This window comes from Ranitomeya variabilis, chromosome 7, assembly GCF_051348905.1.
Source record: "Ranitomeya variabilis isolate aRanVar5 chromosome 7, aRanVar5.hap1, whole genome shotgun sequence".
Taxonomy (NCBI): Eukaryota; Metazoa; Chordata; class Amphibia; order Anura; family Dendrobatidae; genus Ranitomeya; species Ranitomeya variabilis.
The window spans coordinates 37,335,528-37,362,025 of NC_135238.1; the positions used below are offsets into that span (position 1 = coordinate 37,335,528).

Genomic DNA, 26,498 nt, shown 5'->3' on the forward strand with positions numbered 1-26,498 from the left:
CAATTAATTATAGGCATTAATTAATTAATTAATTGCTCATTTTCTCTCAAAATCACACCTCACCACTTGTGCACTTGACCCCATCCCATCCCACCTCCTCCCCAACCTCACCACCACACTAATCCCATCCATAACCCATCTCTTCAACCTATCACTAACTTCTGGTACCTTTCCCACTGCTTTCAAACATGCCACAATCACACCTATCCTCAAAAATCCATCCCTAGACCCAAGCGCTATGTCCAGCTATCGCCCCATATCTTTGCTCCCATTTGCATCCAAACTCCTTGAGCAGCACGTACAGTACATGCTGAACTTTCCTCTCACTTTGCATCTAACTCTCTCTTTGACAACCTACAGTCTGGCTTCCGTCCCCACCATTCAACTGAGACTGCCCTGACCAAAATTACTAACGACTTACTTACAGCCAAAGCTAACAGACAGTTCTCTATACTGCTCCTTCTAGACCTGTCCTCTGCCTTCGACACAGTTGACCACTGCCTTCTACTACAGATCCTCTCTTCATTTGGGGTCAAATACCTTGCCCTATCTTGGATCTCCTCATACCTTACCAACCGCACATTTAGCATTTCCTACTCCCATACCACCTCTTCATCTTGCCCCCTCTCTGTTGGTGTCCCTCAAGGCTCTGTCCTTGGGCCCTTACTCTTCTCAATCTATACACTCGGCTTGGGACAACTCATAAGGTCCTATGGCTTCCAGTACCATCTATATGCTGATGACACTCAGATCTACCTCTCTGGCCCAGTTGTCACCTTTCAGCTCTCCAGAATCCTGGAGTGTCTATCAGCCATATCCTCCTTCTTCTCCTCTCACTTCCTCAAGCTCAATGTGGACAAATCTGAACTAATTATCTTTCCTCCATCTCGCATATCTTCCCTACCTGATCTATCTATCAAAATAAATGAAATCACACTTTCCCCTGTCCCCAAAATCCACTGTCTCGGAGTAACCCTGGACTCTGCCCTGTCCTTCAAACCGCACATCCAAGCTTTTAACTGCAAATCTCCCTTTGAAGACATTATTTTCTCTGGTCGGTGAAGACCTGTGGATCTGCAGCAGCCGCTATCTATATGCTCTAATCTCATCTTAACCAGGTGAGCAAATTTGGTATATATTCTCCTCTGTGTAACGTGGATAAGACCCTATTGCGCTCTTTGTCTCCCCATTGTTTTGCAATTGGTACGACATGTGCATATCAACCCAAGGGCAAAAGCAAAAGACCTTGTGAAGATGATGGCGGAAGCTGGTAAGATTGTGTCAATATCCCCAGTGAAACGAATATTGTATCAACGTGGGCTGAAAGGTCACTCTACCAGGAAGAAGCCATTACTCCAAAAGAAACATAAAAAAGGCAGATTAATGTTTGCAAATGCACACAAGAACAAAGACCTTAATCTTTGGAGACATGTCTTGTGGTCTGATGAAACTAAAATTTAACTTTTTGGAAATAATGAACATCGTTATGTTTGGAGGCAAAAGGGAGAAGCTTGGAAGCCTAAGAACACCATCCAACTCTGTAACACGGGGTGGCAGCATCGTGTTGTGGGGTTGTTTTGCTGCTGGAGGGACTGGTGCACTTCACAAAATAGATGGCATCATGAGAAAAGAAGATTATGTGTCAATACTGAAGCAACGTAAAGTAAGCTGCGGAGACACCATCACGTGTTTCTCAACGCAAGCAATGAATAGCCAGGCCTTTCTCCGGGAAGGAACAACCACGGGAAGGGCAGCATCCAATAAGGAGAATATCCAATAAAGGAAGACCACCTATGCCAAGTATGGTATCCATCCACAAACAGCTGTTTCGGGCTTTTTGCCCCTCATCAGTGTGGAGTAGGAAACTGGCTATTAGGAGCAGTGCCTGGTGAAAGGCTATGAAGGAACAGATGAATGACCTCGGGGAGACCAAAACATCCAACACTGCGACGACACCATCACGTGTTTCTCAACGCAGTGATCCAGAACACTGCCCCCATCCCTTATGGGAAATATGCAAACACATGTAAAGTAAGCTGCGGAGACACCATCACGTGTTTCTCAACGCAAGCAATTAATAGCCAGGCCTTTCTCCAGGAAGGAACAACCACGGGAAGGGCAGCATCCAATAAAGGAGAATATCCAATAAAGGAAGACCACCTATGCCAAGCATGGTATCCATCCACAAACAGCTGTTTCGGGCTTTTTGCCCCTCATCAGTGTGGAGTAGGAAACTGGCTATTAGGAGCAGTACCTGGTGAAAGGCTATGAAGGAACAGATGAATGACCTCGGGGAGACCAAAACATCCAACACTGCGGAGACACCATCACGTGTTTCTCAACGCAGTGATCCAGAACACTGCCCCCATCCCTTATGGGAAATATGCAAACACATGTAAAGTTAGCTGCGGAGACACCATCACGTGTTTCTCAACGCAAGCAATGAATAGCCAGGCCTTTCTCCGGGAAGGAACAACCACGGGAAGGGCAGCATCCAATAAAGGAGAATATCCAATAAAGGAAGACCACCTATGCCAAGCATGGTATCCATCCACAAACAGCTGTTTCGGGGTTTTTGCCCCTCATCAGTGTGGAGTAGGAAACTGGCTATTAGGAGCAGTGCCTGGTGAAAGGCTATGAAGGAACAGATGAATGACCTCGGGGAGACCAAAACATCCAACACTGCGGAGACACCATCACGTGTTTCTCAACGCAGTGATCCAGAACACTGCCCCCATCCCTTATGGGAAATATGCAAACACATGTAAAGTAAGCTGCGGAGACACCATCACGTGTTTCTCAACGCAAGCAATGAATAGCCAGGCCTTTCTCCGGGAAGGAACAACCACGGGAAGTGCAGCATCCAATAAAGGAGAATATCCAATAAAGGAAGACCACCTATGCCAAGCATGGTATCCATCCACAAACAGCTGTTGGGGCAGTGTTCTGGATCACTGCGTTGAGAGACACGTGATGGTGTCTCCGCAGTGTTGGATGTTTTGGTCTCCCCGAGGTCATTCATCTGTTCCTTCATAGCCTTTCACCAGGCACTGCTCCTAATAGCCAGTTTCCTACTCCACACTGATGAGGGGCAAAAACCCCGAAACAGCTGTTTGTGGATGGATACCATGCTTGGCATAGGTGGTCTTCCTTTATTGGATATTCTCCTTTATTGGATGCTGCCCTTCCCGTGGTTGTTCCTTCCCGGAGAAAGGCCTGGCTATTCATTGCTTGCGTTGAGAAACACGTGATGGTGTCTCCGCAGCTTACTTTACATGTGTTTGCATATTTCCCATAAGGGATGGGGGCAGTGTTCTGGATCACTGCGTTGAGAAACACGTGATGGTGTCTCCGCAGTGTTGGATGTTTTGGTCTCCCCGAGGTCATTCATCTGTTCCTTCAATACTGAAGCAACATCTCAAGACATCAGCCAGGAAGTTAAAGCTTGGGCAGAAATGGGTCTTCCAAATGGACAACGGCCTGCAGCATGCTGCCAAAATGGTAACAAAGTGGCTTAATGACAACAAACTGTCATGTCGGATGCTGTTCAGACCAGGTCATCCGACAGACAGCGGTAATTCCGCTTTTGACCACTATTTACTCATTGGCGTCTGCTAGATTTTGTCTAGCTGTTCCGGGGTTAATTTACCTGATCCTCGGATTGGAAGCTGGGTCATTTCCATGGCCCTTAAATAGTTCTCCTGATCATTGGGCGTCGCCGATTATAGCTTCTGTCTTGCGTTGTTATCTCGGTCTGGAGTGGAGAGCTGGTGGTTTGGGATTCGTGGAGGTGTATATTCCTTCATCTTATTTACTCCTTCCTATATTTGTGTTTATTTTGCCCTGCACATTTAGAGTGTATTCCTGAGTGTCTGCGGCGTGGTGTATATTTTCCTTTATCCTTGTCTGTGCTAACTGTGTGTATTTAAGTATTACCTCTTCACTGGGTGGTGGGTGGAGGTTTCAGCCTAGGGCTGAGCTCAGGAGTAAGGGTGAGGTTCGAGGCCTGAACATGCACACCATCAGTGTAAACTTCAGGTAGAGGGTCAGTCAGGCTTTCCCTAGTCTTAGGGAAATTGCAGGGGCCCGAGTTATTAGCTCTCGCTCACCTAGTCTCTCCCTGACATTATAATCGGCCCAACAACAACAAAGAAAAAATAAAAGGGGTTTCTTTTTTTTTTTTTTTTGTCATGGATCCCATGACTTCCATAACCCGCCAGTTGGAGGCGCTGTCCCTACAGGTCACTGAGTTCAGGGGGACAGTGCAGCAACAGGGATTAGCAGTGTCCAATGTGCAAGCTGGAGCGACAGGAAGAGTTACTGAGCCTAAATTTCCGTTGCCTGAAAAATTTGCTGGGGAACGCAGTGAATTTGTTTCTTTTCGTGATGCTTGCAAACTATATTTCCGTATGCGCCTGATATCTTCGGGTAATAAGGCTCAGCGTGTGGGCCTGGTGTTGTCATTGTTAAGTGGGGATCCCCAAGCATGGGCGTTTTCTTTGCCATCTGATTCTGCTGCATTTGTCTCTGGAGAGTATTTTTCTTCTCTTGGGAAAATCTACGATGAACCTGACAGAATGGCTCTGGCAGAATCTAAGATACGCTCTATTCGCCAGGGGGAGCGAGTTGCAGAGGATTACTGTTCTGAATTTCGTCGCTGGGCGATCGATACCCAATGGAATGATGCAGCATTGCGGAGTCAGTTTATACATGGGATTTCTGGAAGGGTTAAAAAAGCCCTTCTAATGTATGAGACTCCTACTTCTCTAGATTCCGCTATGAGTCTGGTTGTCCGCATTGATCGCCGTTTGCGTCAGGGGGAGCTTGAGACACCGCCTATGGGAGAGGGTTTAGGTTCACGTGAGGTTGCTGCAGGTGAGCCCACAGAGCCTATGCAAATCGCAGGGGTGTCACATGTCAAGCATTGAGCCCCTGAGCTCAGGAAGCAGGGAGCCTGTTTTTACTGTGGTAAAACTGGTCATTTTATTAACATCTGTCCTCTGCTGCCTAAGAAAAACGCAACGGCGGAAAACTTCTGAGCTCAGAGGGTGTGGAGGAGACCAGTCTGAGCTTATGTATATCCTCCATGGTGGTTTCTCAGTGCATGCTCCCTGCTAGGGTTTTTGTTGCTGGCAGTGAGCTGCCAATTACTGTTTTTGTGGATAGTGGTTCAGCCACAAATCTCATTGATGAGGGGTTTGCGCGCACAGCAGGTTTTAGGATTGAAAAACTGTTTCATCCTATCCGCGTGGTCACCAACAATGCTGCTCCTCTCTCTCAGTGGGAGATTACTGAATTTGTGGCTGAGGTGAAACTCCACATTGGAGTTCTACATTCTGAGCGGGTTACATGTAAGGTGTTCAGGAATCTTCCTGCTCAGGTGGTTTTGGGTTTTCCTTGGTTGTCTATGCACAACCCGGTAATTGACTGGAAAACTCAGGACATAATTCGGTGGAGCGAGTTCTGCCAGGAGAATTGCCTGGCCACATGTGTGGTTGCGGTGACTTCAAGCGTTCCGGAGTCACTTCAGGATTTTGTGGATGTGTTCTCTGAGAAGGGTTGTTCAGAGTTGCCGCCACATCGTCCTTATGACTGTTCTATCAGGTTTAAACCAGGGGCCAAATTACCTAAAGCAAGGATGTTTAACATCTCCGGTCCGGAGAGACAAGCGTTAAAAGATTACATTGCTGAAAGCTTGAGCAAAGGGCACATCAGGCCATCATCCTCTCCGGTGGCAGCAGGGTTTTTCTTTGTGAAGAAGAAAGATGGCGGATTACGCCCGTGTTTGGATTTCAGGGAGTTGAACCATATTACGGTTCGTGATCCATACCCTATGCCTCTGATACCAGATTTGTTCAACCAGGTGGCAGGTGCTAAGTGGTTCACCAAGCTTGACCTCAGGGGGGCGTACAACCTCATAAGAGTCCATCAAGTTGATGAGTGGAAGACGGCTTTTAATACCCCTGAGGGTCATTTTGAAAATTTGATGATGCCGTTTGGGTTGACTAACGCACCTGCAGTGTTCCAACATTTCATCAATGATGTGTTCTCGCATGTTTTGGGGAAATTCGTTATCGTGTACCTAGATGACATTCTCATATATTCTTGCGACAGTGAGGCTCATTTAGATCATGTCAGGCAGGTGTTTCAGCTTCTCAGAGAGAATAAGCTGTATGCTAAACTTGAGAAATGTGTATTTTCTGTTCAAGAGTTGCCTTTTTTGGGTTATATTGTGTCTGCTTCTGGTTTTAAAATGGACGCCGCTAAGGTGCAGGCGGTGCTGCATTGGGAACGTCCTGATAACCTGAAAGCACTTCAGTGGCTCCTTGGGTTTTCTAACTACTATAGGAAATTTATCAAGGATTTTTCCATCATTGCTAAACCGCTAACTGACATGACTAAAAAGGGTACCAATTTCTCTGTTTGGCCTGAGGCTGCTGTGCGCGCATTTGAATTTCTTAAGAACAGTTTTGTTTCAGCCCCCATTCTTGTGCAGCCAGATGTATCTAAACCATTTGTTGTGGAAGTCGATGCGTCTGAGGTTGGTGTGGGGGCGGTACTATCTCAAGGCTCATCTTTGAGTGGTTTACGTCCGTGCGCCTATTTCTCCAAGAAACTGTCGTCCGCCGAACGTAACTACGATATCGGCAACAGGGAGTTGTTGTCAATTAAGTTGGCCTTTGAGGAATGGTGACACTTCCTGGAGGGGTCGGTCCATCAGGTAACTGTTATTACCGATCATAAGAATCTGCTGTATTTGGAGTCAGCCAAGCGTCTGTCCCCTAGGCAGGCTCGCTGGGCATTGTTTTTCACGCGGTTCAATTTTGTGGTCACTTACAGACCGGGGTCTAAAAACACTAAGGCGGATGCTCTGTCCAGGTGTTTTCCGGCGGGAGAACCTCGGGAGGATCCAGTACCCATCCTCCAAAAGGGTGTTGTGGTTTCGGCTCTCACTACCGAGGTTGAGGCTGAGATTGCCAAGGCTCAGGAGGAGGTACCATCTGAGCTTCCCGTCAACAAATCTTTTGTTCCGCTTCATCTCCGCCTAAAGGTTTTGGCGGAGCATCATGATTCCGTCCTGGCTGGTCACCCAGGGGTTAGAGGTACCTTGGAGTTGGTGACACGTTGGTTTTGGTGGCCCAAGATCCGACAGGACGTGGTCTCATATGTGTCAGCTTGTACCACGTGCGCTAGGGCTAAGACGCCTCGCTCCCGTCCTGTTGGCACACTACTTCCTCTTGAGGTACCTAGTAAGCCATGGACGGAAATCTCCATGGATTTCATCACTGATTTGTCCTCATCAGCTGGAAACACGGTCATCTTGGTGATTGTTGATCGTTTTTCTAAAATGTCGCACTTTGTGTCTTTGCCTGCGTTGCCTAACGCTAAGACTCTGGCTCAGGTATTTGTGCAGGAGGTGGTCAGACTTCATGGGGTTCCATCTGACATCGTGTCTGATAGGGGGTCTCAGTTTGTGGCAAAATTTTGGAGAGCGTTTTGCTCACGGCTGGGAATCAAGTTATCTCATTCTTCGGCGTTTCATCCTCAGTCAAATGGTCAGACTGAGCGTATGAACCAAAATTTGGAACAGTACTTACGCTGCTTTGTCTCTGATAACCAGGAGGAGTGGTCTACCTTTCTTCCTTTGGCTGAGTTTGCCATCAATAATCACCGCCAGGAGTCGTCTGGGGAGTCTCCGTTTTTTTGTGTTTACGGGCTACATCCTCAATTTTGTACCTTGAGTCAGAGGGGCTCTTCCGGCGTTCCGGAGGAGAACCAGTTAGGAACACAATTGTCATCAGTCTGGAGGAGAGTTAAACAGCGCCTGTTGAGTGTGGGTGCTAGGTACAAACGTGTGGCTGACAGTAGGCGTGTGCCAGGTCCGGACCTGAGTGTGGATGACTGGGTGTGGTTATCCACAAAAAACATAAGACTCAAGATACCGTCCCTTAAATTTGGTCCACGGTTTATTGGTCCATTTGGGGTCACCGCCGTCATTAACCCAGTTGCGTACCAATTGGAGCTCCCTACGTTGTATAAGATACACAACGTGTTCCACAGGTCTCTTCTAAAGAAGGTGGTGGGTTCTGTGTACGCGGCGCCTATGCCACCTCCAGTCTTGGTGGATGGTAATTTGGAGTTTGAAGTCTCCAAGGTGGTTGACTCTCGTGTAGTGCGTCACACTTTACAGTACTTTGTACACTGGCGTGGTTATGTGCCTGAGGAGAGGTCCTGGGTACCAGCCTCAGACGTTCATGCTGACCGGCTTGTCAGGTTGTTTCACCGCCGTCATCCGGACAAGCCGGGTCCTATAAGCCGTGAGGGCCCTGGGGTCCCTCGTAGAAGGCGGATGTTGTGAACTGTGTTTCGGGGCTCCCTCTTGTGGTCACTAATGGTATTGTATGAGTCATGTTTTTCTGCAGGCCTGGACTTCAGCTGTTTCATTAATCTGTGGGTGTTCCCTATTTAGTCCTCCTTAGGACTCAGTCTCTTGCCTGGTATCGATGTATTCAGTCCTATTCTGTCTCCTCCGGATTCCTTGCCATCTGTCTCATGCAAGAAAAGCTAAGTTCTGTTTGCATACTTTGGATCATTTGTATTATCAGTGTTTTTTTGTCCAGCTTGCTCAAAATGTGATTTTCTAGCTCGCTGGAAGCTCTAGGGTGCTGATATTCTCCCCTCACACCGTCAGTCGGTGTGGGGGTTCTTGAATATTCAGCGTGGATGTTTTTGCAGGGTTTTCTGCTGACCGCATAGTTCACTTTCTATTTTCTGCCTATCTAGATTAGTGGGCCTCACATTGCTTAATCTAGTTCATCTCTATGTTTGTGTTTTCCTCTTACCTCACCGTTGTTATTCGTTGGGGGCTTTCTACATCTTTGGGGTTATTTCTCTGGAGGCAAGTGAGGTCTTATTTTCCCTCTAGGGGTAGTCAGTTCTCCGGCTGGCTCGAGACGTCTAGAATCAACGTAGGCACGTTCACCGGCTACTTCTAGTTGTGTGTTAGGATCAGATATGCGGTTAGCCCAGTTTCCACCTCCCTAGAGCAGTTCTATGTTTTTGCACACTGAGCCAGAATACCAGAGATCCTCTACCATTAGGATCATAACAGGCGGAGTACTGTCATGTCGGACGTTGTTCAGACCAGGTCGTCCGACAGACAGCGGTAATTCCGCTTTTGACCACTATTTACTCATTGGCATCTGCTAGATTTTGTCTAGCTGTTCCGGGGTTAATTTACCTGATCCTCGGATTGGAAGCTGGGCCATTTCCATGGCCTTTAAATAGTTCTCCTGATCATTGGGCGTCGCCGATTATAGCTTCTGTCTTGCGTTGTTATCTCGGTCTGGAGTGGAGAGCTGGTGGTTGGAGATTCGTTGCTGGTGGTGTATATTCCTTCATCTTATTTTCTCCTTCCTATATTTGTGTTTATTTTGCCCTGCACATTTAGAGTGTATTCCTGAGTGTCTGCGGCGTGGTGTATATTTTCCTTTATCCTTGTCTGTGCTAACTGTGGGTATTTAAGTATTACCTCTTCACTGGGTGGTGGGTGGAGGTTTCAGCCTAGGTCTGAGCTCAGGAGTTAGGGTGAGGTTCGAGGCCTGAACATGCACACCATCAGTGTAAACTTCAGGTTGAGGGTCAGTCAGGCTTTCCCTAGTCTTAGGGAAATTGCAGGGGCCCGGGTTATTAGCTCTCGCTCACCTAGTCTCTCCCTGACACAAACTCAATGTTTTGGAGTGGCCATCACAAAGCCCTGATCTCAATCCTATTGAAAATTTATGGGCAAAGCTGAAATGGGAGGTGCCAGCAAGGCGACATACAAACCTGGATCAGTTACACCAGTTTTGTCAGTAGGAATGGGCCCAAATTACGACCATCTATTGTGAGAAGCTTGTGGAAGGATATTCCAAATGTTTGACCCAAGTCATTCAGTTTTAGGGTAATGGTACCAAATACTAATGAAATATATAATGTATGTAAACTTTTGACTTTGCAGTAAGTAATAAAAATGCCCCAAAACATTCTCTCTCATTATTCTGGCATTTGGCAAATATTAATAATTATGGTAATCCTAATTGACCTAAAACGGAAAAGGTTTATTCTGATTTCATGTCAGATATTGAGAAAAACATGCATATGTTTCTTTTTATATAGTATATGGACACTTCTGGCTTTAACTCCTTCCCGACCCATGACGCCACGTAGGCGTCATGAAAGTCGGTGCCAATCCGACCCATGATGCCTATGTGGCGTCATGGAATGATCGCATCCCTGCAGATCGGGTGAAAGGGTTAACTCCAATTTCACTCGATCTGCAGGGACAGGGGGAGTGGTACTTCAGCCCAGGGGGGGTGGCTTCACCCCCCCGTGGCTACGATCGCTCTGATTGGCTGTTGAAAGTGAAACAGCCAATCAGAGCGATTTGTAATATTTCACGATGAAAACTGGTGAAATATTACAATCAAGCCATGAGCGATGCTGCAATATCATCAGCCATGGCTGGAAACCCTGATCTGTCCCCCCCCACCACCGCCACCGATCGCCTCCCCAGTCCTCCGATCTGTCCCGTAGTCCCCTCCGTCCGCCTGTCCGCTGCCCCTTCCTCCTGTCCGCTCCCCCGTGCTCCGATCCCACCCCCGTGCTCCGATCACCCCCCCGTGCTCCGTTCCCCCCCCTCATACTTACCGAGCCTCCCGGTGTCCGTCCGTCTTCTCCATGGGCGCCGCCATCTTCCAAAATGGTGGGCGCATGCGCAGTGCGCCCGCCGAATCTGCCGGCCGGCCGATTCGTTCCAGCTACATTTTGATCACTGTGATAAAAAATATCACAGTGATCAAAATAAAAAAATAGTAAATGAACCCCCCCCCTTTATCACCCCCATAGGTAGGGACAATAATAAAATAAAGAAAATATTTTTTTTCCACTAGGGTTAGAACTAGGGTTAGAACTAGGGTTAGGGGTAGGGTTAGGGTTAGGGGTAGGGTTAGGGGTAGGGTTAGGGTAGGGTTAGGGGTAGGGGTAGGGTTAGGGGTTAGGTTAGGGGTAGGGGTAGGGGTAGGGTTAGGGGTAGGGTTAGAACTAGGGTTAGCATTAGAATTAGGCTATGTGCACACGGTGCAGATTTGGCTACGGATCCGCAGAGGATTGGCCGCTGCGGATTCGTAGCAGTGTTCCATCAGGTTTACAGTACCATGTAAACCTATGGAAAACCAAATCCGCTGTGCCCATGGTGCGGAAAATACTGCGCGGAAATGCTGCATTGTATTTTCCGCAGCATGTCAATTCTTTGTGCGGATTTCGCAGCGTTTTACACCTGTTCCTCAATAGGAATCCGCAGGTGAAATCCGCATAAAAAACACTGGAAATCCGCAGTAAATCCGCAGGTAAAACGCAGTGCCTTTTACCTGCGGATTTTTCAAAAATGATGCGGAAAAATCTCACACGAATCCGTGATGTGGGCACATAGCCTTAGGGTTGGAATTAGAGTTAGGGTTGGAATTAGGGCTAGGGTTGGAAATAGGGTTAAGAATAGGCTTGTGGTTAGGGTTATGGTTAGGGTTAGGGGTGTGTTGTGGATGCCCGCAGAGCATTCCATCAAAGTCTGCATTTCAAAACGTCACTACTTCCCTTCCAAACCCCGACATGTGCCCAAACAGTGGTTTACCCCCACATATGGGGTACAACTTTTGGGGTCCAATTTCTCCTGTTACCCTTGGGAAAATAAAAAATTGTGGGCTAAAATATCATTTTTGAGAAAAGAAAAATTATTTTTTATTTTCACGGCTCTGCATTATAAACTTCTGTGAAGCACTTGGGGGTTCAAAGTGCTCAGTCACCACACATCTGGATTAGATCCTTGGGAGGTCTAGTTTCCAAAATGGGGTCACTTGTGGGGGAGCTCCAATGTTTAGGCACACAGGGGCTCTCCAAACGCGACATGGTGTCCGCTAATGATTGGAGCTAATTTTCCATTCAAAAAGCCAAATGGCGTGCCTTCCCTTCCGAGCCCTGCCATACACCCAAACAGTGGTTTACCCCCACATATGGGGTATCATCATACTCAGGACAAACTGGACAACAATATTTGCGGTCCAATTTCTCCTCTTACCCTTGGGAAAATAAAAAATTCCGGGCTAAAAATCATTTTTGAGGAAAAAAAAATATTTTTTATTTTCACGGCTCTGCGTTATAAACTTCTGTGAAGCACCTGGGGGTTTAAAGTGCTCACTATGCATCTAGATAAGTTCCTTGGGGGGTCTAATTTCCAAAATTGTGTCACTTGTAGGGGAGCTCCAATGTTTAGGCACACAGGGGCTCTCCAAACGCGACATGGTGTCCGCTAACGATTGGAGCTAATTTTCCATTCAAAAAGTCAAATGGTGCGCCTTCGCTTCCGAGCCTTGCCGTGCACCCCAACAGTGGTTTACCCCCACATATGAGGTATCGGCGTACTCAGGAGAACTTGCCCAACAAACTTGAAGATCCAATTTATCCTGTTGCCCATGTGAAAATGAAAAAATTGAGGCTAAAATAATTTTTTTGTGAAAAAAAAGTACTTTTTCATTTTTACGGATCAATTTGTGAAGCACCTGGGGGTTTAAAGTGCTCACTATGCTTCTAGATAAGTTCCTTGGGGGGTCTAGTTTCCAAAATGGGGTCACGTGTGGGGGAGCTCCAATGTTTAGGCACACGGGGGCTCTCCAAACGCAACATGGTGTCCGCTAAAGATTGGAGCCAATTTTTCATTCAAAAAGTCAAATGGCGCTCCTTCCTTTCCAAGCCCTGCCATGCGCCCAAACAGTGGTTTACCCCCACATGTGAGGTATCATTGTACTCAGGACAAATTGGACAACAATGTTCGTGGTCCAGTTTCTCCTTTTACTCTTGGAAAAATAAAAAAATTGTTGCTAAAAGATCATTTTTGTGACTAAAAAGTTAAATGTTCATTTTTTCCTTCCATGTTGCCTCTGCTGCTGTGAAACACCTGAAGGGTTAATAAACTACTTGAATGTGGTTTTGAGCACCTTGAGGGGTGCAGTTTTTAGAATCGTGTCACTTTTGGGTATTTTCTCTCATATAAACCCCTCAAAGTGAATTCAACTGTGAGGTGGTCCCTAAAAAAAATAGTTTTGTAAATTTTGTTGTAAAAATGAGAAATTGTTGGTTAAAGTTTAACCCTTATAACTTCCTAGCAAAAAAAAATTTGTTTCCAAAATTGTGCTGATGTAAAGTAGACATGTGGGAAATGTTAATTATTAACTATTTTGTGTCACATAACTCTCTGGTTTAAAGGAATAAAAATTCAAAATTTGAAAATTGCAAAATTTTCTAAATTTTCACCAAATTTCCGATTTTTTTAGAAATAAACGCAAAAATTATCGGCCTAAATTTATCACTGACATAAAGCCCAATATGTCATGAAAAAACAGTCTCAGAATTGCTAGGATCCGTTGAAGCGTTCCTGAGTTATTACCTCATAAATGGACACTGGTCAGAAAGGCAAAAAATGGCCAGGTCAATAAGGTCAAAATAGGCTGGGTCATGAAGGGGTTAACCATACATCTCAAAAACAACTCTAGAATTTGACCTTTTCTTACCTAGTGACTCAGCAAAAACTGTAACCATTACTCCTATTCATTCTTGTCAGGACTATTACAATTCTCTGCTAATCGGTCTCCCTGTTACTAAACGCTGCGCTCTCCAATCTATCCTCAATGCAGCAGCCAGGATCACATTCCCTTCCAACCACTATATCGATGCCTCTACCCTGTGCCAGCCATTGCACTGGTTGTCCATCCACTACAAAGTCCAATATAAACTTATCGCTCTCACTCACAAAATGTGGCACCATCCTAAATCTCCTCCCTCATCTCAGTCTACCACCTTATCTGTGCCCTCAATGCTTAATGACCTAAAACTTACATACTCAATAATCCAAACCTCCCACTCCCGTCTCCAAGACGTCTTACATGCTTCACCATTTGTTTGCGAATGCACTACCCCTGACAATAAGATTAGTTCACAATACCCCCAATTTTAAGTGTGGCCTAAAACACATTTCTTTAGATTGCCCTATCACCCCTCCTCACGTATCTAACTATCCCATTTTTGCCCATAAAAATTTTTCTTTGAAATCAAAATCTTTCTAGCATATATTCACTGTTGTGAATTCCGCTCTTGGGCTCCCTCCGGTGGCTGTAAGTGGCACTTTTGTGAGTTCTGCTCTTGGGCTCCCTCCGGTGGTTTTGAGTGGTATGGCTGCTTCTTGGATTTAGCATCAGCAGCTGCTTCCACTGATCATCTTTCTGGCTCGGCTATTTTAGTCTGGCCTTATCCCTCAATCAATGCCAGTTGTCAATTGTTCCTGCTTGGAGTCACAGCTCTTTTGGATTTCCCTGACACTCTGACCTGTTCAGCAAAGATAAGTCCTTGCTTGTCCTTTGCAGTCCACTTGTTGTGGACTTTATTGTTCAGCATATTCTATGTTTTTCTCATTTGTCCAGCTTATCAGTATGGATCTATTCAGCTAAGCTGGAAGCTCTGGGCAGCAGATTTTGCCCTCCACACCTTTAGTCAGGTTTGGAGATTTTGCATTCTCTGCGGTGGACTTTTTCTAGTTTTTATTACTGACCGCACAGTGTCTGTCCTGTACTATCTATCTAGCTAGAAGTGGCCTCCTTTGCTACATCTTGTTTCATTCTATGTATGTCATTTCCCTCTCCACTCACAGTCATTATTTGTGGGGGGCTGTCCTATCCTTTGGGGGTTTTCTCTGAGGCAAGATAGCTTTCCTGTTTCTACCTTTAGGGGTAGTTAGCTCTTAGGCTGTGACAAGGTGTCTAGGGAGAGACAGGAACATCCCACGGCTACTTCTAGTGTTGTGTTAAGATCAGGAACTGCGGTCAGTATAGTTACCACCTGCTCAGAGCTAGTCGCATGTCGCTCCTAAATCACCAGTCCATAACAGTACAACTGGCCAAAAATGAGTTGAATGCATCTCAAAAGAAGGAAAAGAAAAAGAGTTCTGAGCCATTTTTTTTTCTTTAGTCTGTTTTGTCTTTTTCCTTCCTCTTAATCTCTGGGTGGTTCAGGATTTGGGCGCGGGCATGGATGTCCAGGGTTTGTTTTCTCGTGTGGATCAGCTTGCTGCAAGAGTACAGAGTATCCAAGATTATGTTGTTCAGACTCCAGCTTTAGAGCCTAGAATTCCTACTCCAGATTTGTTTTAGGAGGATAGATCTAAGTTTTTGAACTTTAAAAATAACTGCAAATTGTTTTTTGCTCTGAAACCCCGTTCTTCTGGAGATCCCATTCAGCAAGATAAAATAGTTATTTCTCTGCTGCGTGGTGACCCTCAGGACTGGGCATTCTCCCTTGAGTCAGGGGATCCGGCATTGCTTAATGTAGATGCATTTTTTCAATCGCTCGGATTATTGTATGATGAACCTAACTCTGTGGATCATGCGGAAAAAACCTTGTTGGCCCTGTGTCAGGGTCAGGAAGCGGCAGAATTATACTGCCGGAAATTTAGAAAATGGTCTGTGCTCACTAAATGGAATGAGGACGCTCTGGCAGCAATTTTCAGAAAGGGTCTTTCTGAAGCCCTTAAAGATGTTATGGTGGGGTTCCCCACGCCTGTTGGTTTGAGCGAATCTATGTCTCTAGCCATTCAGATTGATCGGCGCCTGCGCGAGCGCAAAGTGGTGCACCATATGGCAGCGTCCTCTGAACAGAGTCCTGAGCCTATGCAATGTGATAGAATTTTGACTAGAGCAGAACAGCAGGGATACAGACGTCAGAATGGGCTGTGTTTTTACTGTGGTGATTCTGCTCATGCTATTTCTGATTGCCCTAAGCGTATTAAGAGGGTCGCTAGATCTGTTACCATCAGTACCGTACAGCCTAAATTTCTCCTGTCTGTGACCCTGATTTGCTCATTGTCATCCTTTTCTGTCATGGCATTTGTGGATATAGGCGCTGCCCTGAACTTAATGGACTTAGAATTCGCCAGGCGCTGTGGTTTTTCTTTGCAGCCTTTGCAGAGCCCTATTCCTTTGAGGGGTATTGATGCTACACCGTTGGCCAAGAATAAACCTCAGTATTGGACTCAGCTGACTATGTGCATGGCTCCAGCACATCAGGAAGATTGCCGTTTTCTGGTGTTGCATAATTTACATGATGTTGTTGTACTGGGTTTTCCATGGTTACAAGTACACAATCCAGTGCTGGATTGGAAATCTATGTCTGTGACTAGTTGGGGTTGTCAAGGGGTACATAGTGACGTTCCTTTGATGTCAATTTCCTCTTCCCCCTCTTCTGATGTTCCTGAATTTTTGTCAGATTTCCAGGATGTATTTGATGAGCCCAAGTCCAGTTCCCTTCCTCCACATAGGGACTGTGATTGTGCTATTGACTTGATTCCTGGCTGTAAGTTCCCTAAGGGCTGACTTTTCAATCTGTCTGTGCCAGAGCATGACGCCATGCGGAGCTATGTTAAGGAGTCTTTGGAGAAGGGGCATATTCGGCCGTCTTCGTCACCATTGGGAGCGGGATTCTTTTTTGTTGCCAAGAAGGATGGCTCCTTGAGACCCTGTATTGATTATCGCCTTCTTAATAAGATCACAGTCAAATTCCAATACCCTTTACCTTTGCTTTCTGATTTGTTTGCTCGGATTAAGGGGGCTAGTTGGTTTACCAAGATTGACCTTCGAGGGGCATATAATCTTGTTCGTATTAAACAGGGTGACGAATGGAAAATTGCATTTAATATGCCCGAAGGCCATTTTGAATACCTTGTGATGCCTTTCGGGCTTTCTAATGCTCCTTCTGTATTTCAGTCCTTCATGCATGATATTTTCCGCAATTATCTTGATAAATTCTTGATTGTGTATTTGGATGATATTTTGATTTTTTCCGATGATTGGGAGTCTCATGTGAAGCAGGTCAGGATGGTATTCCAGATCCTTCGTGATAATGCCTTATTTGTGAAGGGGTCTAAGTGCCTATTTGGAGTTCAGAAGGTCTCTTTTTGGGGTTTATTTTTTCTCCTTCGTCTATAGAAATGGATCATGTTAAGGTCCAAGCCATTCATGACTGGATTCAACCCACATCTGTGAAGAGCCTTCAGAAATTTTTGGGCTTTGCTAATTTTTATCGCCGTTTCATTGCCAACTTTTCCAGTGTTGTTAAGCCCTTGACCGATTTGACGAAGAAAGGCGCTGATGTGACGAATTGGTCCTCTGCGGCTGTTGAGGCCTTTCAGGAGCTTAAACGCCGATTTACTTCTGCCCCTGTGTTGCATCAGCCGGATGTTTCTCTTCCTTTTCAGGTTGAGGTTGACGCTTCTGAGATTGGGGCAGGGGCCGTTTTGTCACAGAGGAATTCTGATGTTTCCTTGATGAAACCGTGTGCCTTCTTTTCCCGAAAGTTTTCACCTGCGGAAAGCAATTATGATGTCGGCAATCGGGAGTTGTTGGCTATGAAGTGGGCATTTGAGGAGTGGCGACATTGGCTTGAGGGAGCCAAGCACCGCATAGTGGTCTTGACCGATCATAAGAATCTGATTTACCTCGAGTCGGCCAAGCGGCTGAACCCTAGACAGGCTCGATGGTCCCTGTTTTTCTCCCGTTTCGATTTTGTGGTCTCATATCTTCCGGGATCTAAGAATGTTAAGGCGGATGCCCTCTCTAGGAGTTTTTTGCCTGATTCTCCTGGAGTTCTTGAGCCGGTTGGCATTCTTAGGGAAGGGGTGATTCTTTCTGCCATCTCCCCTGATTTACGGCGGGTGCTTCAGGAATTTCAGGCTGATAAACCTGACCGCTGTCCTATGGGGAAGCTGTTTGTTCCTGATAGATGGACAAGTAAGGTAATTTCTGAGGTCCATTGTTCGGTGTTGGCCGGTCATCCTGGGATTTTTGGTACCAGAGATTTGGTTGCTAGGTCCTTTTGGTGGCCTTCCTTGTCGCGGGATGTGCGTTCTTTTGTGCAGTCCTGTGGGACTTGTGCCCGGGCTAAGCCTTGCTGTTCCCACGCTAGTGGGTTGCTTTTGCCTTTGCCGGTCCCTGAGAGGCCCTGGACGCATATTTCCATGGATTTTATTTCGGATCTTCCTGTGTCCCAGAAGATGTCTGTTATCTGGTTGGTTTGTGAACGGTTCTCTAAAATGGTCCATTTGGTACCTTTGCCTAAATTGCCTTCCTCCTCTGATTTGGTTCCATTGTTTTTTCAGCATGTGGTTCGTTTGCATGGCATTCCGGAGAATATTGTGTCTGACAGAGGTTCCCAGTTTGTCTCTAGGTTTTGGCGGGCCTTCTGTGCTAGGATGAGCATTAATTTGTCTTTTTCTTCGGCGTTCCATCCTCAGACAAATGGCCAAACTGAGCGAACTAATCAAACCTTGGAAACCTATTTGAGATGCTTTGTTTCTGCTGATCAGGATGATTGGGTGGCTTTCTTGCCGTTGGCCGAGTTTGCCCTTAATAATCGGGCCAGTTCGGCTACTTTGGTTTCGCCTTTTTTTTGTAATTTTGGTTTCCATCCTCGTTTTTCTTCAGGGCAGGTTGAGCCTTCTCATTGTCCTGGTGTGGATTCTGTGATGGACAGGTTACAGCAGATTTGGACTCATGTGGTAGACAATTTGACGTTGTCTCAGGAAAAGGCTCAACGTTTTGCTAACCGCCGTCGGTGTGTTGGTCCTCGGCTTCGGGTGGGGGATTTAGTCTGGTTATCTTCTCGTCATGTTCCTATGAAGGTTTCTTCCCCTAAGTTCAAGCCTCGGTTTATTGATCCTTATAAGATTTCTGAGATTATCAATCCAGTGTCTTTTCGTTTGGCCCTTCCAGCCTCTTTTGCCATCCACAATGTTTTCCATAGATCTTTGTTGCGGAGATATGTGGTACCCGTTGTTCCCTCTGTTGATCCTCCTGCCCCGGTGTTGGTTGAGGGGGAGTTGGAATATGTGGTTGAGAAAATGTTGGATTCTCGTTTTTAGAGGCGGAGGCTTCAGTATCTTGTCAATTGGAAGGGTTATGGCCAGGAGGATAATTCTTGGGTTGTTGCCTCCGATGTCCATGCTGCCGATTTGGTTCATGCTTTTCACTTGGCTCGTCCTGATCGGCCTGGGGGCTTTGGTGAGGGTTCGGTGACCCCTCCTCAAGGGGGGGGTACTGTTGTGAATTCCGCTCTTGGGCTCCCTCCGGTGGCTGTAAGTGGCACTTTTGTGAGTTCTGCTCTTGGGCTCCCTCCGGTGGTTTTGAGTGGTATGGCTGCTTCTTGGATTTAGCATCAGCAGCTGCTTCCACTGATCGTCTTTCTGGCTCGGCTATTTTAGTCTGGCCTTATCCCTCAATCAATGCCAGTTGTCAATTGTTCCTGCTTGGAGTCACGGCTCTTTTGGATTTCCCTGACACTCTGACCTGTTCAGCAAAGATAAGTCCTTGCTTGTCCTTTGCAGTCCACTTGTTGTGGACTTTATTGTTCAGCATATTCTATGTTTTTCTCATTTGTCCAGCTTATCAGTATGGATCTATTCAGCTAAGCTGGAAGCTCTGGGCAGCAGATTTTGCCCTCCACACCTTTAGTCAGGTGTGGAGATTTTGCATTCTCTGCGGTGGACTTTTTCTAGTTTTTATTACTGACCGCACAGTGTCTGTCCTGTACTATCTATCTAGCTAGAAGTGGCCTCCTTTGCTACATCTTGTTTCATTCTATGTATGTCATTTCCCTCTCCACTCACAGTCATTATTTATGGGGGGCTGTCCTATCCTTTGGGGGTTTTCTCTGAGGCAAGATAGCTTTCCTGTTTCTACCTTTAGGGGTAGTTAGCTCTTAGGCTGTGACGAGGTGTCTAGGGAGAGACAGGAACATCCCACGGCTACTTCTAGTGTTGTGTTAAGATCAGGAACTGCGGTCAGTATAGTTACCACCTGCTCAGAGCTAGTCGCATGTCGCTCCTAAATCACCAGTCCATAACAATTCACACACACACTCTATGCACTTAATAGCCCTCTGTATCAGTACTTGTACACATACTGGCTGGTGACTCGTTCATGCAGCGTTATGTGAGTATATTTATTGTATTAATAACCGGACCATACAACACAATCACTTTTTGCCATCTACCTTTCAGGGCCCTCACTCCTCTTGGTATTTTATTTTTTATTATTATTATACATTTTTATAGCGCAATTTATTCCATGAAAGGGGCAGATATATACAAGCACAATAAGCATAACCAAAACAAGGCACACACAAGTACAGAAGGAGAGAGGACCCTGCCCATGAGGACTCACAGTCTACAGGATCTGAGTTATGTGTAATTTTGTAATTGAAGAGCTGCGAAATATGTAGGTGCTATAGAAATAATAAATCAATAGAGGAACACAATCAGTATTATCTAGCCTCCATAGCAGGTTGTTTCCTTAAACTCCCTATTATGTTCATCTTATACCCACTGTATTTGGTGAAAGTCTGAGAAGGACTGTTCTGCTCCAGTACAGTGACCAACTAAATTTGAGAAAGGGTAAACAGAATATTAATTGGATATTGTACATTAATTATAAGGAACTATAGTTTGTACATCATCATCTACTATATAGGACACTTTTATTATATAACTGAAGCAACTGGAGGGTATTGGGTGAAAACCAAAAGATGAGTTTGGCTCTGTTTGTCTGAGCTCATGATTGCACTACAATTAGTCCTAAATGTGAAACTGATACTATTCTTCTGAGAATTCACTAAAAGGTTAGATATAAGATCTGAAGGTTTTCTTACCATCACTTTGGGTGTACCGATCAGATTGACATTTTCATCTAACATTTTGATTAATTTTTCAAACGCTGGGTCATCATACTCAAACCTTTTCCCAAAGATAATAGAGCAGATTACATTGGAAACTGCAGTGTTTATCAGGATGTGAGTATTGAATGGTTTGCCTAAAATAACAAAAATATACATATACAATAAAATAAAACATGAATAAAAAAATGCTCCAGGTATTGTAACCTCAGGTCAAAACGACCTTCAGTAATGATAGTAGATTACTGAAACAAGTGATAATTGAAGCAAATCTACAGCCAATTAAACTTCTAATATGTTTAGATGCTGCAGATATTTTCCACGTGCAGCAAAATATGATTCAAATATAGAGCAAAAACTTCACACTGTGGTGTACCATCTACTCTATATTAATGGGGGGTCTACAAAACCCCTCTGAGTATCGTTATAGTTTAACTGTGTTGGGGATTGACAATGTGGATTCTGTAGACCGGGATGTAGAAACCAACAGACAAGAGGGTAGAGTATATGAAAGCTATGACATAAACGTGCATGATGTATCTTACCATTGTGAGATCTAAAACTTTCTATAAGGGGCATTAATTCATCTTGAATTCTGGCTTCCACACTTTTCTTCCCCATTCCAAAGTCTCGAAGTGTTGATAGCGTGAACCTCCTCATGGATCTCCATGTTTCCCCATTAGAAAATATTATACCTAAAATATAGGTAAATATGGAAAACTTTGGCAAGTATAAATTAATCATACTGAATAGAAAACAGCCTTTAGTAATCTAAACAATCCAACAAGTGGTTTTTTTTTAAAGTTGAAGAAGTTTAATTCTGTGACTTAAAAATTTCATTTATAAGAAACACCCACAAGTAAGAAAATACATGTAAATTGACAAACAAGGGTGTCATACACAATAAAAATGTTATTAATAACTAGATGGTGGCCCGATTCTAACGCATCAGGTATTCTAGAATATGTATGTAGTTTATTTATGAAGATTTCAGAATAATGCAATGAATACACAGGATTTGGCCGGCCGGGTGTGACCAATTAGCCAAGCGTGGTTCAAATTCCAGGCCAATTCGTGGCCAGACTGCACCTGTCGCTGATTGTTCGCGACCGGCCGGGACCAATAAGTGAAGCCAGGGCCAGCTGCAGGTTTTTGAGGGCCCCGGGCGAAAGAGTCTCACAGCCCATGTAGCATATAACACAGCCCACGTAGTATATAGCACAGGCAGTTAGTATATAGCACAGCTACATAGTATATAACACAGCCATGTAGTATATAGCACAGGCATGTAGTATATAGCACAGCTACGTAATATATAGCACAGCCACGTAGTATATAGCACAGGCACATAGTATATAGCACAGCTACGTAGTATATAACACAGCCACGTAGTATATAGCACAGGCACATATTATATAGCACAGCTACGTAGTATATAACACAGCCACATATTATATAGCACAGCCACGTAGTATATAGCAGCCACGTAGTATATAGCAGTCACATAGTATATAGCCCAGTCACGTAGTATATAGCACAGGCACATAGTATATAGCACAGCCTGCGCAGTATATAACACAGCCACGTAGTATATAGCACAGCCACGTAGTATATAGCACAGCTCACATAGTATATAGCACAACTACATAGTATATAACATAGCCACGTAGTATATAGCACAGCCCATGCAGTTTATAACACAGCCATGTAGTATATTGCACAGCCATGTAGCATATAGCACAGGTATGTAGTATATAGAATAGGCACATTGTACTGTATATAGCACAGCTATGTAGTATATAACACAGCCACGTAGTATATAGCACAGCCACGTAGTATATTGCAGAGCCACATAGTATGTAGCCCAGCCCATACAGTATGTAACACAGCCCACGTAGTATATAGCACAGGCCACGTAATATATAGCACAGCCCATGCAGTATATAACACAGCCCATGCAGTATATAACAAAGCCCACGTAGTTTATAGGACAGCCCACGTAGTATATAGCACAGCCCACGCATTATATAACACAGCCCACACAGTATGTAACACAGCCCATGCAGTATATAACATAGCCCATGTAGTATACAACACAGCCCACGTAGTATATAGCACAGCTCAAGCAGTATATAACACAGCCCATGCAGTATACAGCACAGCCCATGTAGCATATAACACAGCTAGTACATAGCACAGACACGTAGTAAATAGCACAGCCCACGTAGTGTAGAGCACAGTGACGTAGTATATATAACACAGCCCACGCAGTATATAACACAGCCCACGCAGTATGTAACACAGCCCACGTAGTATATAACACAGCTCATATAGTATATAGCAATGTGGGCACCATATCCCTGTTAAAAAAATAATTAAAATAAAAAATAGTTATATACTCATCTTCTGGCGGCCCCGGGTCCAGACCAGGCCTTTAGCGATGCTCCTCGCGACGCTCCGTTCCCAGTAATGCCTTGTGGCAATAACCCGTGATGATGTTGCGGTCTCGCAAAACTGCTACGTCATCATCTCGCGAGACAGCTACGTCATCACGGCTCGTTGCTGCAATACATTCTTGGGCGTCGCAAGGAGCCAGAAAGGCTGCCGTGGACGCCGGAAGGTAAGAATATAATGGGTTTTTTTATTATTATTATTTTTAACATTATATGTTTTTACTATTGATGCTGCATAGGCAGCATCAATAGTAAAAAGTTGGTTACACAGGGTTAATGGCAGCATTAACAGACTGCGTTACACCGCGTTATGCAGCGGTGTAACGCAGTCCGTTTAACGGACTGCTAAAATGCTATGTTGGCGCTGACTGGAGGGGAGTATGGAGGGGTACTGACTGGAGGGGAATAGGGACTGGCCAATTCGCAGCCGGACTGTGCCGGTCGCTGATTGGTTGCACCCAGCCGGCCGCGACCAATCAGCGACGCAGGATTTCCACGACAGACAGACGGAAGTGGAAAACAGACAGAAGTGGACCTTAGACAATTATATATATAGAAGTGAAAGAAGAAAATGTTGCAAAAGTAAGAGGAAAGAAGAAGAGAAGAAACAGAAAAGAAAAAGATGATGGTTACAGAAAAGATGGAAAAAGGGAGGACAAAAAAAGAAAAAGATAAGAAAATAACAGGAAAAGTAAGAAAGAGAGAATGAAGAAAATTACAATAAAACTGAAGAAGAAAGTTGGAGAAGAAGAAGATGGATGATGAAGACGAAACAAAGGAAGAAATTTAAACCGTAGATAATAATAATAAAGATGGTGATGAAAAAGGTGAAGGCAGAATAGTCAATATGATGTTATGATAATTATGATGCAGGAGATGGAAAAGAAGCCAGGAAGTAGATAAGGTGAACATAAGAAAAAAAATGAAGAGAATCATGAAGTAGATGAATAATTAGATAAAGAAAGAAAAACAGAAAGAAGATGAAATCAAAGAAAAGAACAAAATGAATAAGGAAGAAGACTGAACATAATGACCATGAGGAAGATGAATGAGAAGAAGGAAACAGAAAAAGAATGGTGTACAGAAGTAGAAGGAGATGAAATAGAAAGAGAATAAGGAGAAGATAGATAAAAGTTAAAAGCAGGACTGCGGGTTACTTCCAAAGAATAACCTGAGCGCTACCTTCCCTTCCCTTTTTCTTTTCTTTCTTTTTCATGTTCACACTTGACATTATAAAAAATGTTCACCTGTTTGTTACCCTGGATTTGATCAATAAATAATAGCAGCTTCATTTTAATATATATTAATTTGTGAAAAATTCACAGAAAAATGTTGAAAATGAGAAGAAGGATGTAGAATGATGATGACAATAAGGTAGGAATAAGAAGAATGCAGAAGTATAGACACTAGCCGCTACGACTTTCTGCAGTCATTACGCAACTTCTAACAGTCGGCTTCCATGTTTAAAGTGTTCTTCATTCATAATATTTGCTCATAAATTTCCTTTGTTGAGGTTTTTAGTGAATCTTTTATTACCAGAATCAGCTATATTTACTAGACTTTATAGTATTCTTCTACCTTTACAGGTCACCATTGTGGATTTTACGATTCATAGAATGCACAATATTATAGTTCTATAAATACCGTGTCCATTAGAGAGGATATCGAAGACTGGAGTAGTCGGCCGTTCTGAAAAATCCTCAGCTCGCGTAACAAGTGCTTCCTTTATAATCCTATATCCAGCAAGTATCACCATTTTCTTGGGTCCAAAATGCAAAGTAAATATGTCACCATACTTTTCAGAAAGCTGCAAAATATTATAATTCATTGTTTTTACAAAATATTAATTTGAGTTGTACTTCTGTAAAGACAAAACATGTACAACCCTGGCAAAAATTATGGAATCACCGGCCTTGGAGGATGTTCATTCACTTGTTTAATTTTGTAGAAAAAAAGCAGATCACAGACATGGCACAAAGCTAAAGTCATTTCAAATGGCAACTTTCTGGCTTTAAGAAACACTAAAAGAAATCAAGAACAAAAAATGTGGTAGTCAGTAATGGTCACTTTTTTTAACCAAGCATAGGGGAAAAATTATGGAATCACTCAATTCTGAGGAAAAAAATCTGGAATCATGAAAAACAAACAAACAAAAAACCCTCCAACACATTACTAGTACTTTGTTGCACCGCCTCTGGCTTTTATTACAGCTTGCAGTCTCTGAGGCATCGACTCATTAATGATTGTCACACAGTACTCTTCATCAATCTGGCTCCAACTTTCTCTGATTGCTGTTGTCAGATCAGCTTTGCAGGTTTGATCTTTGTCGTCGACAATTTTCTTCAACTTCCACCAAAGATTTTCAATTAGATTGAGATCCGGACTATTTGCAGGCCATGACATTGACCTAATGTGTCTTTTTTCAAGGAATGTTTGCACAGTTTTTGCTCTATGGCAGGATGCATTATCATCTTGAAAAATGATTTAATTATCCCCAAGCATCCTTTCAATTGATGGGATAAGAAAAGTGTCCAAAATATCAATACAAACTTGTGCATTTATTGAAGATGTAATGTGTTATGATCCCAATGGCAGAGGATCTCTGATATTTCGGCAAGATAGCAAAAATATAAATACTGCTCTAGGGAGGTGGAAACTGGGCTAACCGCATACCTGATCCTGACACAAACAACTAAAAGTAGCCGGTGAACGTGCCTACGTTGGTTCTAGACGTCTCGAGCCAGCCGGAGAACTGACTACCCCTAGAGGGAAAAAAAAAAAAACCTCGCTTGCCTCCAGAGAAATTGAACCCCAAAGATATAGAAAGCCCCCAACAAATAATAACGGTGAGGCAAGAGGAAAACACAAACGTAGAGATGAACTAGATTCAGCAAAGTGAGGCCTAATAGTCTAGATAGCAGAAAATAGATAGTGGACTATGCGGTTAGCAGAAAACCCTACAAAACATCCACGCTGAACATTCAAGAACCCCCACATCGACTGACGGTGTGGAGGGAGAATATCAGCCCCCTAGAGCTTCCAGCGAGTCAAAAAATCAAATGTAAAGCAAGCTGGACAAAAACACTGAATAATGCAAACGATCCAAATTGTACAAAACAGACTTAGCTTTTCTTGCATGAGGCAGACTGAAAGGAATCCGGAGGAGACCAAATAGGTCTGGATACAACGATGCCAGGCAAGAGACTGAGTCCAGAGGAGACTCAAATAGGAAACACCCGCTGC

General features: G+C 44.3%; 1 protein-coding gene across 1 annotated transcript in view; it reads right to left on the reverse strand.

Moving 5' to 3' along the window:
• Nucleotides 1-26,498, reverse strand: part of LOC143785756 (cytochrome P450 2K1-like) — an 82,833-nt gene that overhangs the window by 8,029 nt on the left and 48,306 nt on the right. The window contains exons 2-4 of the mRNA XM_077274851.1: nucleotides 24,900-25,062; nucleotides 21,348-21,497; nucleotides 20,779-20,939 (exon numbers count right to left, since the gene is read on the reverse strand). Coding sequence (XP_077130966.1) covers nucleotides 20,779-20,939; nucleotides 21,348-21,497; nucleotides 24,900-25,062 — 474 coding nt within the window. The remainder of the gene's footprint in view (nucleotides 1-20,778; nucleotides 20,940-21,347; nucleotides 21,498-24,899; nucleotides 25,063-26,498) is intronic.